The following is a 15,197-nucleotide window of genomic DNA, read 5'->3' as shown; positions in this document are numbered from 1 at the left end:
AGAAGGTCAAGTGCTGAGAGCAAGCACTCGTTCTGCTGTGTTTACTGCTGCTAATGCTCAATCCTAGAGGAGCGCCTGGCATGGCGGGCACACAAGTCTTTGTTGAATGAATGAGTGATGGCACAGGTGCCCATTGGAGCACCTACACAAACATGGGCGACCCTCTGTGGTCACAAAGCCCCACTCTCACTGAAGCTAAGGCTGGGTTGCCTTGGGGGCAACTGAAGAAGGGAGACCTGAGTTGGGAAGGACTGCAGGAGCCTGTGAGGGGCTGAGGTGCCTCCTGACTCCTGTCCTGGGATGCTGGCTTAAGAAGGACTTCACCTCTCATCTGGGTCTGGATCACATGAGTTACTTAGTCCCATGTTCAGAAGGACTTCCCAACAGAAAAGGCTGGTAATGAAGGAGACCGGGAGCTCTGCCATGGTAACTCACTTTACGGGGGGCTGGCAGGTCATGGGAAGGTACAGACCAGACCCACTTGAGTCCTGCCATGGTGGTCTGGGATGTAGCTTACTGCTGGAGTGGGGGTCCTCTTAGATCTAGTGTGCCTGTCTGTGTGACCTGGGAAGGCTGTCCACCCGGGCTAAGTCTGTTTGCTAATGGAGGAAAGCTTGTCCACTATTGGGTAACCAGAAAATCCAAAATATGACAGAGTCTCTGGCCATGGTGGCCACGGAAGGCCAGTTTTTTCTCCTCCTGGACAAGTTTTCTGGAAAGTCCTTACCCACTCGAGGCTTAGTTCTCTTGTGTGGGGACAAATTGACACTTGCCTTCCGCGTGTTTGGAAGGAAGGGTGATACGATCATAACCAAGAAAGTGCCCAAACACTGTCACACAAGAGAAAGACCCAAACAGCAGGACTAAAGCTGTCAGATATGCTGTATTATCAGGTCACCTCCCTTATACTATGTACAGGAGAAACAGACATGTGGCTGACACAAAACTCGCTTTAATTTTGGTACTAGGGATTGAACCCAAGGGCACTTAACTACTGAGCCACATCTCCAGCCCTTTTTGTATTTTATTTAGAGAAAGGGTGTTGCTGAGTTACTTAGGGCCTCACTAAGTTGCTGAGGCTGGCTTTGAACTCACAATCCTCCTGCCTCAGCCTCCCAAGTCACTGGGATTACAGGCGTGTGCCACCACACCCAGCCTACTGGGCTCCTTTTGATGAGATCTTGAAATATATCATCTTATTGGCTATAGACACATGATCTTAATGGTGTTGGGCACAGGCTAAATGACAGCAAGTGACTTTCAGGGGGTATGATCAGCCCTGCTAAGTGACAGAGGGAAGCCAAGCTGAAGTTAGCACAGTGAAGAGGGACCTCACTGTCTTTCAATGACTGGTTCTGTCCAGAGGTCAGGCAGGCAGCTGCAGAGAGAGAGAGAACTTGGGGGCCCACCCAGGGCCTGGGCTGTGAACTCAAACATGGTTCCCTCTTAGGGCGGGGAGTCCCTTCAACCCAGTGTCATTCATGACTCCCGTTAACAACTGGACTAAAAGCTACAGACCCCTCTTTTCAGAAAGATGCTTAGGCCCATATATACCCCAAGTTTTGCCTGCAATTTCAAAGGGTACTCAGACCCATTGGGACCTGAGTGTCATGCCCTAGGGAATGTGGACAGTGAGAGGAAGGGACACAATGAAGGCAGGAGTTTATACAGGGTGTCTAGCACAGATGTAGCTGCAAGGGTAAGAAGAAGGAAGGGAGAGGATGAAGAGGGTTGCCTGTTTTTCTCTCTGAAAACCAAACCAAACAAAACCTAATTAGCTGGGAGTTGGTGTGTTATCTCAGCTGGTCTTTCTCCTAGCTTATTCCCAGTCTTCTGCTAAGATTCAGCTCCTAGTTTGCAACTAGGGGCCTGACCTCTGCCTTTGAGGGAACCAAAGATAAATGGTGGGGGTCATCAAGATTAGTGGGGAGTGTAACAGACTCTTCCAGTCATCCTCAGTGTGAAAAAGGCCCCTTAAGTTGTAGAATGAATGTCCTTAAAAAAAAAAAAAGAGATTCCCAAGTACATTCTGTAGAAAAAAAAGGAAATTTTATTTTGCAAACAAATCTGGAAAAGGTGCTGACATTTTACAGATAAGGAGAATGGATTGCTCTCCTGCCTGCAGTCAGTCATGTACATAGGAATTAGAGAGCCCAGGAGTTCCCAAAGCAGACAACCTCATTAGCAGGTTGGTTTCCTAATAGATTAGGGGGAATCAGCCAGAGTCCCAAGTGAGGAGAGAGGCTGTTATAAATTAACTTCCGGGGTCAAGTTTCCAGGAAGGCTACAACTGGGCACCTGAGAGTGGGACTCTGACCTGGGTGGTGACAGCCCAAGTGAGGAGAGACACACAGGAGAAAGTAGCAGCCACTGCCTGGCCCAGAGTCTCAAAGCATGTATCATAAGCCCTGCTCCCAGCTGACCATGAACTCTGCCCCGTCAGATCTGCTTTTTCAGATCTGCTTTCTCACTGAGGTGAGAAAAGGACATTACCAGAAGTCTAAGAGGACAGTTTTAGCTCACCTTTTTGGCTATTAACAATGTGATTCACATCACCACTGCGTGTTTTTAGGAGGCTTTTCTTTATAAGACCTTTCTTCCTTTCTCCTGTTCATTACTTACAGTAGAGCTCAGTTTTATGATCAGGAAATCGGATTATGAAATCCAGAATGAGGACTAAGATTCCACATTTTGTGGGATGGCGGTGAAACAGGTTAGGATCTTACGACTCAAGTGATCCCACTCAGGAGCCAGAAGAACAACAAAGCTGTTCTTCAAGATGCCTTATTTGGACACTATTTTTTGACATGTCACTGATGGTTATTAACCAGGCATTTCAAGGGCAAGGAACTGTTTTCCCAAAACTACCTTTTTAGACATTTCCAGGCAAGTCCCAAAATACAAAGAAAGGGAACTGGATAGGGAATCCTTGAGATGGGGTTCTGCCCTGGCCCAGCCCTACTGTGACCAGAAAGCCTTCCTCTCTGAATGGCCTCAATTTTCTCATCTGTCAAATGAGGGTGTAACTCAGTGGTAGAGAATTTTCCTAGCATGAGTGAGGCCCTGGGTTCCATCCCTAGTATCGTCACAACAACAACAACAGCAACAAAAATAATGTTGTTTGTCTAAACTATCATGAGGTTCATTCTACTTTCAAGTCTCTAATTTTACATTCCTCACCCCAGGAAGAAAAGAGTCATAAATGCATACTTCCTGCGTTTCTTTAGGACAAATCCCAAGCCTCACAGTGAGGCCTTGCCCCTTCCTAAGAGGGAAATTCCACTCAGACCTGACAGGACTGCTCTTTCTCCCATATCCCCTCTCCTTCTGCTGTGTTGCTATTACCCTTTTCTTTTGGCAGAGGTGGCCCTGTCCCCTCTACCCGAAGACTTAGCCCGACTCACCTCCTCCAGGATGGCTCCCCACATCTAGCTCCCTCCTCACGTTCCCAGGACCCACACCAGCTCTGTGCCGCCAGCACTCACACTTGTTTGCTGTGGCTTGTAAAATACTTGTAGTCATTTTCCTGTGGGTGTGTCCTTTCTCCTGCTTGGTGCCCTTGTGCCCGGATTCCCTGCAGAAGGTTCTGGGTGTGGGGGATTAGGACGAGGAGGGTAGGAGAGGGTGAACAGCCCCTCCTCCTGGCAGGGGCATAGAAAGCGGCCACATGGGTAATCAAGTGGGACTGGCACTTTCTTTTCTGTCTTGCTTTTGTAAAAGGTAGCTTGGCACCTACCAAATGAACGCCCAGGTAGAGGTAAAGACAGCTGGGGGCAGTTCAGTTCAGGTGTGGGAGGGTATGAGAGATGGGACCCTGGATATGTGATAGCATGGGTGGGTATGACCTACCGTCCACGGTGACTTGGCAGGAGCACTCCGCCTGGCCGGCACCATTCTTGGCTACACACTTGTATAGGCCTCTGTCCTCGGGCAGAGCCTTCTCGATGGAGACGGAACAGAGTGAGCCTGGAGGAACAGAGAGAACTGTTGAATGCACCAGGCAGTTTCTTAGTACCTGTCCTGGCATCTGAAGCATGGCAGAGTGTCCTTACATAGCAGCCCCTGGGAGCCCAGGCGAGAGGCCCTGGGGAAGTGATCCCTCTCCTCACGGAAGCCAGGGCATTCTCTGCTGATAAACTACACAATGAAGCTGAGTCCTAAATACACTTATCCAGGCACCCTTCCTCCACCCAGAGAGTCCTTTTACAGGGACATAATACAAAAGGACAGGAGGAAGAGAAATAGCCTCTGTCTCTGGAAAGCATGGATATAGCAGAGGAAATAGCTGGATGAGGCTCCTCACCAAGAGGGGGAAGGACTCAGGCCCAGGCTGCAGAGCTCTACTGCACCCAGTGGCAGGGAAGGGGGCTCTGCCAAGCTTGCAGCAGTGACTTTGCGAAATCACTCTTAGGAAAGGGAATTTTGAAAAGAAGTGGGTGTGGGAGGGTTAGAATCCTTGTTCTGCAAGGACATTGGCCTGTGGGAAGCTCTGTTGGGTTGAAGAGGTGACTGTGGCCTGGGACCTTGGCACTGGCTTTTCAGAAATGGGGTCTAGAGAATCATGACCAATGAGGAGCACTGGACAGTGGGAGCACTTGGGGTTGCCTCCCTTTAATGTTGGGTCTTCTGGTCACCTCAGAGTGGGGTGAAAATGGCCTTCTTTCCTACTGTCCTCACTTGGGTCTATTCTTGCCCCGACCCACCTCTTTGGGCCTAGTTCTCTCATCCCAGGGCTGGTCATGTCTCCTCTGGAGGCCCCTCCTTTAGTTTCCCTCTGGGTGTAAGGAGAGACCAGCTGAGGACCAGGCCTGTTGGTCAGGCGGGAGGTAGCAGTACCCTCGTTCTTGCCTTCAGGCTCACATATGAGGAGAAGGACAGAGCCAGAGCCATGGTAATCCTGTTGTCTAGAGTCACCCACCCCCAGCTCCCATGGGCCATTGGTACCAATGGAGAGAGCTGTGTGTATCCTGGGTGTGTGTGGCCTGGAGGGGGGTAGAGCAAGACTGGAAGGGAAGCCAGTGGGCACCATTCCTAAAGGGCCTTCAGATTTCAGCATACCCACCTACTACAAGTCCCACTTCCACGTTTACATGTATGCACAGACCTGACCAAAAAAAAATGCTAAGGCCCCCAGAGGAAGGAAGGATGACATCAGTGCTGACCAGAGAACCTCATTCAGGCTGGAGGAGAAAGTTAGGGCCTAACATTTTCCTGGGGCAGGATGGCAGGCTGATCTATGCGCCAAACCTCCTATACCCTTTCACAGACCCTAACCCTTGGAAAGGCGTCACTCTGTCCTCCATGGCAGAGGGCAACAGGTCCTGGTCTCTTCCCACTGTGTTGAAAAGATAATCTGCAGAAACTGCAGCAGAAAGGATTTAGTTGGATCTTTACACAGTCTGGTTTGAGAACGAGAACCATGAGGCACAGGAATAGGGGAATGAGGATAACCATGTTCTAGAGAGAGAATACTTTCCATTCATCTGAATATGGACAGGAGGATACTAAGACGACCTCTGATCCCTCAGAAACCAACCCCACCTGGGAATTTCCCCTCAGTCTGGGCTGAGCCTCTGAGAACAGAACTCTGTTGAATCCTTGGTTTTCTTTCAGTTTCAGTCTCCAGCTGCCTTCAGCCTTAAACCAAAGTTAGACACACTGTAGACAGTCATGAGCCAACGGCCCAACCGGGAGGGCAGCGGAGCACTTGGACATGGCCCTGCCCCTCCGCCCCAACTCTTTCAAGCCCCAGAACTGATCCCAGCCACGTGCGTGGGCTGGGGGAGAGCCAGGCAGGCTGGGAGGCTGGCTACCCCAGATGAAGAATCTGGTATTTCCTGTGGGACAGCTCATTCCTGACCTCCAGAAGAAAACTGTTTCCCAGCATTTTTTTTTTTTTTTTTGAGAAGCCTCAGCCTGGTGGGGAATTTTGAGAAGGGGGAAGGGAGAGGTCAGGAGCAGGAATCTACTGAGCAGCTCAGCAAGAGCCCTGCCTGGGAGAGACCCTCCTGGCCAGGGAGTCAAGCTCTGGTTTTGAAGTTCCCTCAGTTCTCCAGTTCTCTCCTTTCCTGAATGGGTGGGCAGAGAGGAGAACAAGAACAGGGACAGAGATGAGGACAGGGAGCAGTCTGAAATGCTGAAGGCTCTGCTAGGAGGCTGCGCTAGTCAGCAGGGCCTCCCTGACCTGGTCTCCCTGAAAGGCCCAGACCAGTAGTATGACTCACCTCCAGGTCACCTCCTCAGGTATGGTGCCCTCCTTGTCACCCCTATGCCCCCAGCCCTAAGTATCTCTCTCCTCTGCTCCCAAGTTACCCTGAGCTTGTTATTGCCAAAGCACCTCTCTTAAGGCCATTGCAAAAACACAGCTGTCTCCTATACTAGCTCTGAGGGGAGTGACAATGTCTATCAGGAATGCTTTTCCTGAGTCTGGAATGCAGTTGCAATAAAAAAAAAAATTGCCATCCTGAGAATGACAAAGGTGCATTTCTGCAGCAGGTGATCTGGCAGGATCTATGCAAATACACACACACACACACTATATATATATATATATATATATATATATATATATATATATATATATATATATACACACATATATATATATATAATCTATGAACAAGGTAAATAATTTCTAGAAGGAAAAAAGTTCCTAAGTCAGCACTGAGTGGATTATATATACGACAGTAGGGACTAGAACAAGGCCTTGCACAGAGTAGGTGCTGCAGAATTCTACCTTTTATAGGATGGACTTTCACAGTTTGAAAAAGAAAAAAAAAGCCTGCGTGAGATTCCGCCTGGAAGGCAATTAAAAATGAATCATTTCTTGATAACAGCAACAAAAATGAGACCTCATTATTAGACTGGGAGAAATGCTCTGAGGGGGAAGCCTGGCTGGGAGACAGCAAGCAAACCATGAAGATAAAAGCACTTTTCAGGGCCACAGCAGCTCTGCTCTGGGCTCACAGGCCTTTGCCTCCCACCCTGCATCCAAGACAGCTCCAGAAAGGGGGGCCTGGATGCCTGTCTCTGGGGGGTAAGCCCAGCTGGTAGCACCCTGCAGTTCTGGAGATGCAGAAGGAGGAAGGACACTTGCACATGACTGTCCCTCCTAGTATTAACTCATGGTGAACTGCAACTAAAGGCTGTCAAACCTCTTCTCAGGATTTCCTCGGGCCTAAATGGGGTGGATGTAATTCTGTTTGGGGAATCCACAGGTTCTGAGGCTGATCCAAGCTACAGATATCAGAGACATCAGAGAAGCCCCTGAGACCTATAAACTTTTTCCTGTAGCTGCTGGTATTATCAGATACACAGACAGATGAGGGAGGAGGGAGGGCAAATCTTTCTTGGCTGAAATGGTTACAGAGGTCTGAGGAAACATCCAGAGGTGGTGAGTCTTGATAGAAGAGATGACAGGATTGGAGGCCAGTGCAGTAGGGTAAGTAGTGTTCATAGCCAGGGGATGGGGCAGAGAGGTGCGGAGGGGTAGGAAGGTTGGGGAGGTGGCATAGTCTTGGGGAGATGGGCATAGTCAATCCCTTCTTCCTCCTCCATGAACCACCTCAAACCATCAACTTCCTTATTTCCACTGACACCTGTGGCCCAGACACCCCCTCAGTGGTCTGCCACTCCTTCCTCTTGCCCACCTAGCCTGCCCCCAACCTGCCTGCCAAGTCAGGTGTCAGGTTCCATTACTTCTCTTGCTTCTTGAACTGGTTCTGTCTATGGCCATGGCTACTGTGCTGGTCCAGGCCTCACCACCCTTCTCCCTGACTCCTTCAGCAGGTTCCATGCCTGTCATTTGCTCATGGAGTCAGCCAAACCCCTAAAACCAGCTTTGTGCACAAAGTTCCTCATTCCAGAATCTTGCACAAAACTCCCTTTTGCTTTGAAACTTGAGCTCCTTGGCATGAGATAGGAAGAAATTGGGGACAAACCACCTTCTCCAGCCCATATGGGCTAGGAGCCTTCCTCTGCTGCCATAGGCCCCCTGCCAATTCCCCGCTGCCTGTCTGGTGGCTTCAGGGCTCAGATGGATGCCCAGGGCTTTCCCAAGGCCCTTTCCCTGTGGCCCTGGCACTCAGCTCCTGTTCCTCCAGACACACTTTGGGTAATTGGCTCCAACAGTTTTATCATTGTGAGCCCGTGTTCCCTCTCCAGGTCCACTGACGACAGGTCTTCTCCTGCAGTAGGGCCTACAACAGTGGCAACTGCGGAAGCCTTGAGGCACACTTGCCCCCAACAAAACAGGGGCTCTTATGGAACTGATGAGTGAAGGGACAGGGGCAGGATTATTTTGAGACAAGGCACCCTCCCTGTGGCAAGACAGGCCCATTTCAAGGTCTACTCCCTCCACTGTAGGGAAAATACCAGAAACTTGGCGAGCACAGGAGACATCATCCCCCAGCCCCCAATTATGTGGGACTCAGGGCCTCACACATGCTGAGCCACGCCCCCTCTCTCTCTCTCTCTCTTTTTTTTTTGTCTAGGCATGGGAATGCAACTACATGAGTTCAAGTCCCAGCTGTTACTTAGGAGCTGTGCAGCATTGGGCAAGGTGCTAACTTGTGTTAGAGGGACATCATAGTAGTTGTAAGGACTAAGTGAATGGGAAATGTTAAGATGCCTAGGACAGTATCTGGTGTTCAACTGTTGCAAGCTATTCTCATTTTAAAATATTGAGAATATTGTTTAAAGTTCAGGATTATCTCTGGGATTATCTCTGTGATCCTCTCCTACCCCTCCTAGTCTCTACTTGTGGTGGTTTTTTAGTAACTTCTGCTACTGCCTCTCTGGACCCAACTATTGCCTTTGGGGCAGATTCTGTGGGAGGCAATGCTGGAGTAACTGGTGTCTCTATGCTCTTTAACAACCAGTGACCAGCAGACAAAACTTACTCCAGGCAGTCAGGGTGAGGGAAGCCAGTGGCTAACGGCTCAGGAGTGTTTCTGAGGTCAAGGCAGGGGTCTACCTCATACTTCTTAGTTAAAACATTATTTATAAGGGGCCACTGAACCTAGTGGTGGCTCTGCATTTAAACTCCACACAGGTCCCAGGGCTAAGTGGCTTTGGGCATTGTCCCCCCCCACCCCCGCCACCTGCCCTCCCTGCCATTGTCTGAATCTTTCACCAAGGCTGGGGCAGTCATACCACACATGTCACCTCACATGTTCCAAGGGTGATGGCTGCCCATCTTCCATCCTGCCCAGAAAGATCACTACAAGGTAACTAGGAAATGCTCCTGGTTAAGTTTTCCAATCAGTTTGACCAAGAGTTTTCCAATGGGGAGGCCCCCAGTGGGCATAGGGAAAGCTGTGGAATCCACTCCCCTGGATGTGTATGTGTTTGCCCCAGCCTAGTGATCCCCCATGACCATCTGATTGTGGATAACCCAGAGGCTGAGCTAGCAGATGCTGGGGGATGGAGAAGATGCCTTCTGGAGGACTCTGACCATCTGAGGACATCCATGAGAAAAAGTTACTGTGTGAACATGTTTGCAAAATACAACAGGTTTCTTTCTCTCTGTTGACAGAAATTTCCAATTTCCCCTTCAGCCATTAGATTCAACATGCATGGCTGTTCCATATTTGCTGTCTGAGATGCAGAATGAGCAAGAGGAATGTTGCTAATTCGAATACTTCCTCCCAAGCTGAAAGTGGGAGGCATATAGTGGGATGAGGGGTAAGGGATAGGTGGAGAGGGGTGTGACCAGAGGATAACCCCAAGAGAGCAGAGGGAAGAGTGTTCTGCTGTCTCCACCAACCTGCATTTGCTGGGACTGTCCACTTGGCCTCTGCAGTGGCTGCCCTCTGCCCTTCAGAGGTAAATCCACCTCCTGGGGAGCTTCTTCATGCTCTGCCTTGGCCAGAGCCCCCAGTGGCATCTTTCAGCTCAGGAAGGACCCTATTCCTCTGCTGGCCACCAGAGTGGGGTGTGGGCTATCTGCTGGCCTCTGAGCTCCTGTCCAAGCTTGGGATTTATAAAAACACTTCCAACCAAATTGAGGGGCCAGGGGAAAACCTCCGCTCAGCCCTTCTCTTCTCTAGGTATAAAGTGGCCCACCTGAGAACTCCAGACTCCAAAAGACCACAGATGGCAGGATTTGACAACCCCCCCCACCACCCAAGAATGTGAAATACCAGCAAACAAACGTCTCATCCAAATTAGGAAGCAAGCAGCTCTGTCTGTGTATGTGCTGTTGGGGCTGCACTGGGATTTTGAATTCCCACACAGGTTCCTACAAACCCACAATGCTCTCAAGATGTAAGATTTTGTTGACCCCAACTCATAGTCCCATACTATGCCGCCCTGCATATTCTTCCCCTGGCCAAAACTTCTGCTGCTTCCACAGCCCAGAGTCCCTTCAACCCCATTTCCCAGCCTACAAACAGCCCTCTCCATGCTCAGGTTGTTGGGCATCACTCAGGCCCACTTAAATTCTGGGGAACCATGGGTGGGGGTGTCATGAGAGAACTCTGCCAGAAGACACCAAGATATAGGCTTACACCACAAGGATCAGAGACCCAGCTGTCACGGCCCAGCAAGGGGCATGTACCCAAGGTCCCTGAGCAGAAAACCTATCCTGTAAATGAGGTTGAACAGGGACTGGGCATTCCAACTCAGGCTATGGGCGATGAGTGATCATCAACCAGACAGAGGCTCCATGAGCCAACAGTGGCCCTGGTACAGGGTCCCTGTCTTCCCTGACCCCACCCTCATTTACCTTCTTGGGAGAGGATGATGAACTTGGTGGTCTTGAGTGTCTTTCCATTCAGTGTCCAGGTGATGGTGGCTGGGGGGTCAGAGGACACCTGGCACTGGAGTAGCAGCTTTTCACCCTCTGCCACATGGACATCTTGTAGCTTCTCCTTGAAAGTTGGGGCTGTCCCTTGGCTCTCTGGTCTTTTCTCATTGTCGGTGGCCCCTCTCTTGCAGTTCACATCATTCTTAACCTCCTTCTTCAGTTCTTCTTTCCCAGCTGGTTTCAGGGTCTCGGCAGGCTTGGCATTGCCCACGGGTTTCAGGGTCTCGGCAGGCTTGGCATTGCCCACGGGTTTCAGGGTCTCGGCGGGCTTGGCATTGCCCACGGGTTTCAGGGTCTCGGCGGGCTTGGCATTGCCCACGGGTTTCAGGGTCTCGGCGGGCTTGGCATTGCCCACGGGTTTCAGGGTCTCGGCGGGCTTGGCATTGCCCACGGGTTTCAGGGTCTCGGCAGGCTTGGCATTGCTCACAGGTTTCAAGGTCTCTGCAGGCTTGGCATTGACCACAGGTTTCAGGGACCCTGCAGGCTGTGCGTTGCTCACAGGCTGGGGACTTTCCACTGCCTTGGCACTCGAGGACTCGGCACTGCTGCTGCCATTCTCTGCTGGTAATTTCTTCTTGCTGCCCAGCACCGAGCGAAAGTCAGGTGTGGCAGGTTTTGGAGGTGGTGCCTTCTCAGGCACGGGGGTCTTAGGAGTCCCCTTCTTGGCCAGGACAGAGCGGAAGTCAACCTGCTGGGGGCTGTGCACCTTCCTCTCTTCCTCGGACAGAGTCTTTGGCTTCACCTGCCGCTGCAAGTTGGCGCGGAAATCCATCTGCTCAGCTGGGATCTCCTTCAGGTCTTCTTCCGACAGAGTCTTGGTGCTCACCTTCTTCCCCAGGAGGTCGCGGAAATCCAGCTGCTCCACCTCCTGCTGGCGGATGGCCTCCTCTGTGTGCAGCCGGGTCTCCACACGCCTCTTCAGCAGCTCCCGCACGTCCTCACAGTCTTCCTCCTCTGGGCAATCCTGCCCTTTCCCAGGCCAGTCTGGCCTCAGGGTCCCATCACGGTCGCCACCACCATCAGCACCAGCTCCTCTACCACAGAGGCCCTCACAGCTGGCAGGCTCCTGCCCCCTGCAACCAGTGAAGGGAAAAAGAAAAGTAGCAGGAGGAAAAGGGGCCGGGAGAGCCAGAGACGTCAGGGGAGAGCAAATCCCCGAGGGCGGAGGGTAGAGAGGAGGGGGAAGGGGAGGTGGGGGCCAGCCAGGCTGTGTTTATAGAAGGGAACATTGGTGAGAGGCACTCGCTCGCTTAGTTGGTTTATTACATCGGTAATGACTTCAGTAGCCTTATAAGGGTGTGTGCAAAAAAAAAAAAAAATCGCCCCCTCCTTTCCTCTGCCCTCCCTCTCTCATTCCCTTCCAATCTCTCCCTTTGGTTCTGGCAGCCTCAGCTGGAGGATGCAAACAGTGTGCGGCTGCTGGGCTGGGGCTGCTAGGCCCAGGAGGAAGGTGCCGGTGGTGCCCGGGGCCTGGCCTGAGACTGCTGGGGCACTCACCGTGGGGATTCTTCGGCAGGGCTGTTCTGTAGCATCAGTGACACTTGGCAACTGCATTCGCCAACCTTGTTCCTAAAGAATTCAAGGGACCAATAAGGATCAAGAGGCTCCCTGGGCAAAGGGCCCTCTCAGCCCAGGGCCATGAGGGGCACAAGGCAAGCATGAACTCGGTCGAGGGTTGGCTGCCCACCAGGGAAGATGGAGATCACAGGCTTAGCTGTGCTATCCATTCCAGACTTAGATTTAGGTCAGAGCTCCCTTATCCTGAGGTCACCCTGTGTTTTTCCCAGTTCTTATTTTAAAAAGAAGAGAAGGGAAGTTTCTGGAGAGCAGCTAAGATAGGCACCTAGATACCTACCTTTCTGGAAACATATTATATAATATCACCAATCAATCAATATAATTGGGGGAATAAAGGCTGGCCCTGCTGGGGACTGCAATGGAGCTACTCGGTCCAGACAGATAGGCCCAGCTTAGCCTGCCCTGTGACTGCAGTCTGACTCCATGCTCCCCCAAAACAGCAGTACCTATTTCCCCAGCTGCTACTTCCCCTCCCCCACTCTATAATGAACCCCTTCACCCCACCAGTCTCTACTCATCAGCCAATAGCCTGAGACTAGAATTTTTTGGGTTAAAACAAAACAAGCATCTCCCTCCATGGGTGGCCCTTTTTCTTCCTCCTTCAGGTGAGGAAGGCTACAGGCGTCTTCACATCCACAGAACTGTTCAGGCCCCATGGTGCAGGGCCAGCTGAGGGAAGGGGGCTGAACTACAGCGCCCTCAGGGTGGATTTACCACAGATGGTCCCTCTGGCCCCACAAGGCTGCCCTCTGCTGGCATTTCTGAGCCTTGACCAATTGGGTGGGGTGTGTGGGAGCCAAAGGGACTGCAGGAACCCAAGGACTGTGTTTCACAATCAGGTTCTGGTGTCTTCCATACCCTTTGTCTTTTTGGTTCTCTACAACATGCCAGAGAGGCAAAGACCACAACTTTGCCCATTTTAAGGGACAGGAAAGGAGACTCAGGAGTTTACACAAGACAGTGCTGGGACTCTGGGGGTCCCACTCAGTTCCCTGAATGCACCCATCTTATTAGTACCGCAGGGGGCAAGTGTGGCCCAGACCCCAGGACAGACTTGCCAAGCTCTGTGACAGGTTCCTTGTGAAATCCATCTCATTTAAACTTAGGAAAGATTGTGTCAGCATGTCTTTTTAGGGAAGGGAAAGGAATCTTATAAAGATGGAGGAATCTGCCTAAACTCCCAGAGCTAACTAGTGGGGAGCGGGACTGGGAGCTGGGTCTACCTGAATCTAAGACTCCGACTGCACCCTTATCTCTCAGTATGGATCTGTTCTGGGATATGTGTGAGTCTCTGTGCACATTTATGTATCAATCACAAGCATCTGTGGGGTCCACCCAGGAGGCACCAGATCTGAGATGGGAATACAGGCACATGGCTAGTGTAAGCACAGGAATTGGCATCTGAGCATGTGCCTGTGTGTATCCTGTTACTGTGGTTGCTTCTCTGTGCCTGGCCTGCCTCCCAGGGGACAGACACTAGTAGCCCATGGGAGCTCAGTGTTGCATCTCCCCCTTAGCACTGAGACCCATGTGAAGCAAGGTGGATCTTTGCTACTTTCCAACCTGCCTCTTGCCTGTCAGTGTCCCCTAATTGTCCTTCTGCATGGCGCCCCTGGCTGTGCCAATGCAGATATCCTCCTGAGATCTCAGCCCTTTGCTCCTCTCTCCTCCCCTGTCCTTTCCTTAAGGCTCTGACTCTCAGAGGACCCTGACTTAAGGCCTCATGCCTGGAGAGCTTCAGGGCCTAGGATGCTCTTTTGCTCCACAGCCTTGTCAGTCCCAGGCCCTGGGAAGATTAAGGGCCTGCAGAGTATCCTGAGCTCCCAATGGTCACAAAAGCTCGGGCACTTATAGAACAACCACTCAAGGGCATACTGGTATTGAGGCTCAGTCCCTAACACCCCACTTCTACTAGGCTGCTGGCCAGCCTTAGGCCATCTTTCCCCAGTCTTTTTCCAAGCCAGTGTTGTGGTACCCAGGGTTGGCATGAAGCAGAACGACAAGATGCCCAAGGGCTGTGTTTACCCAGTAGCCCTTTTCGGCACATCTTCAGTTGAGTTTCCTCCTGTCACAAGTAGAACATAGCCCAGATGCAGAAATCAGGAGCAGATGCTGACCAGATGGCCCTACTTTACCCTGGCCACACCACTTGAGGTTTTAACTGGTGGGAAACCTTGTTCCCTGAGCTGGAGTAAGCCTTATCTTCCATTGGGGGAAGGAGTTAAGGGCTTCTGTCATTTGCCATGATCTGTCCTGAATGTGAAGAGCATGGGCACAGATAAGTCTCTCAAAGCCTTCTGCTCAATCCATCCCAGGCCTCACCCTGAGGTACGGGGCCCACAGAACAGGGATATTAAGGCTATACACTAGGGCAACTATTCCTACAGACAAAAACTTATATCTCCACTGGGCCTTTAAGACAAATTATGTGTTCATTTGGAGCCTACATAGGTCAGAAGGCCTCTTGCCTTGGGCCCACATTCCTGGTAACCTAATCAGCTGGAACAGCCTCTTAAGGCCATCTTCAACATTTTCACACATCTGGCTACAAGCTCAGGTCTGGGGCTGAGGCTGAGGCCTGTCCTGGTGCTGCCACAGGGGACATGGGCTATCACCCTAAGAGCTGTACCTTCCACAAACTCACAGAGCCCTCTGCTCCTCCACTTCCCAAGCCCTGAACAAGAAGCCCACTTTCTAGTTGTGAAGTCTTGGACTCCAACCTGCCCTGAATCATCCTCTGGGATGATTTTATACACAAAATTAGTTTAAAGAACCAATTTTCTGGCAAGTGTCAATTTTTCAAACATGTCAG

At 51.1% G+C, this 15,197-nt stretch overlaps 1 protein-coding gene across 6 annotated transcripts in view; it reads right to left on the bottom strand.

Moving 5' to 3' along the window:
* Mylk (myosin light chain kinase) overlaps positions 1 to 15,197 on the bottom strand; it is a 120,451-nt gene that overhangs the window by 68,496 nt on the left and 36,758 nt on the right. For 4 of the 6 annotated variants that reach the window (XM_071615271.1, XM_071615272.1, XM_071615273.1 and 1 more), the window contains 4 exons: positions 12,305 to 12,376; positions 11,271 to 11,880; positions 10,727 to 11,102; positions 3,850 to 3,966 (listed from right to left, as the gene is read on the bottom strand). In XM_071615271.1, the coding sequence (XP_071471372.1) occupies positions 3,850 to 3,966; positions 10,727 to 11,102; positions 11,271 to 11,880; positions 12,305 to 12,376 (1,175 nt within the window). Of the gene's footprint in view, positions 1 to 3,404; positions 3,474 to 3,849; positions 3,967 to 10,726; positions 11,881 to 12,304; positions 12,377 to 15,197 lie in introns of those variants that run through there. The other 2 variants (XM_027936014.2, XM_027936016.2) reach the window with 2 other exon arrangements.

Source organism: Marmota flaviventris, chromosome 8 (assembly GCF_047511675.1).
Source record: "Marmota flaviventris isolate mMarFla1 chromosome 8, mMarFla1.hap1, whole genome shotgun sequence".
NCBI classification, from domain to species: domain Eukaryota; kingdom Metazoa; phylum Chordata; class Mammalia; order Rodentia; family Sciuridae; genus Marmota; species Marmota flaviventris.
Note: the sequence above shows the minus strand (reverse complement) of the source record. Positions and strands in the feature narration are given on the sequence as shown.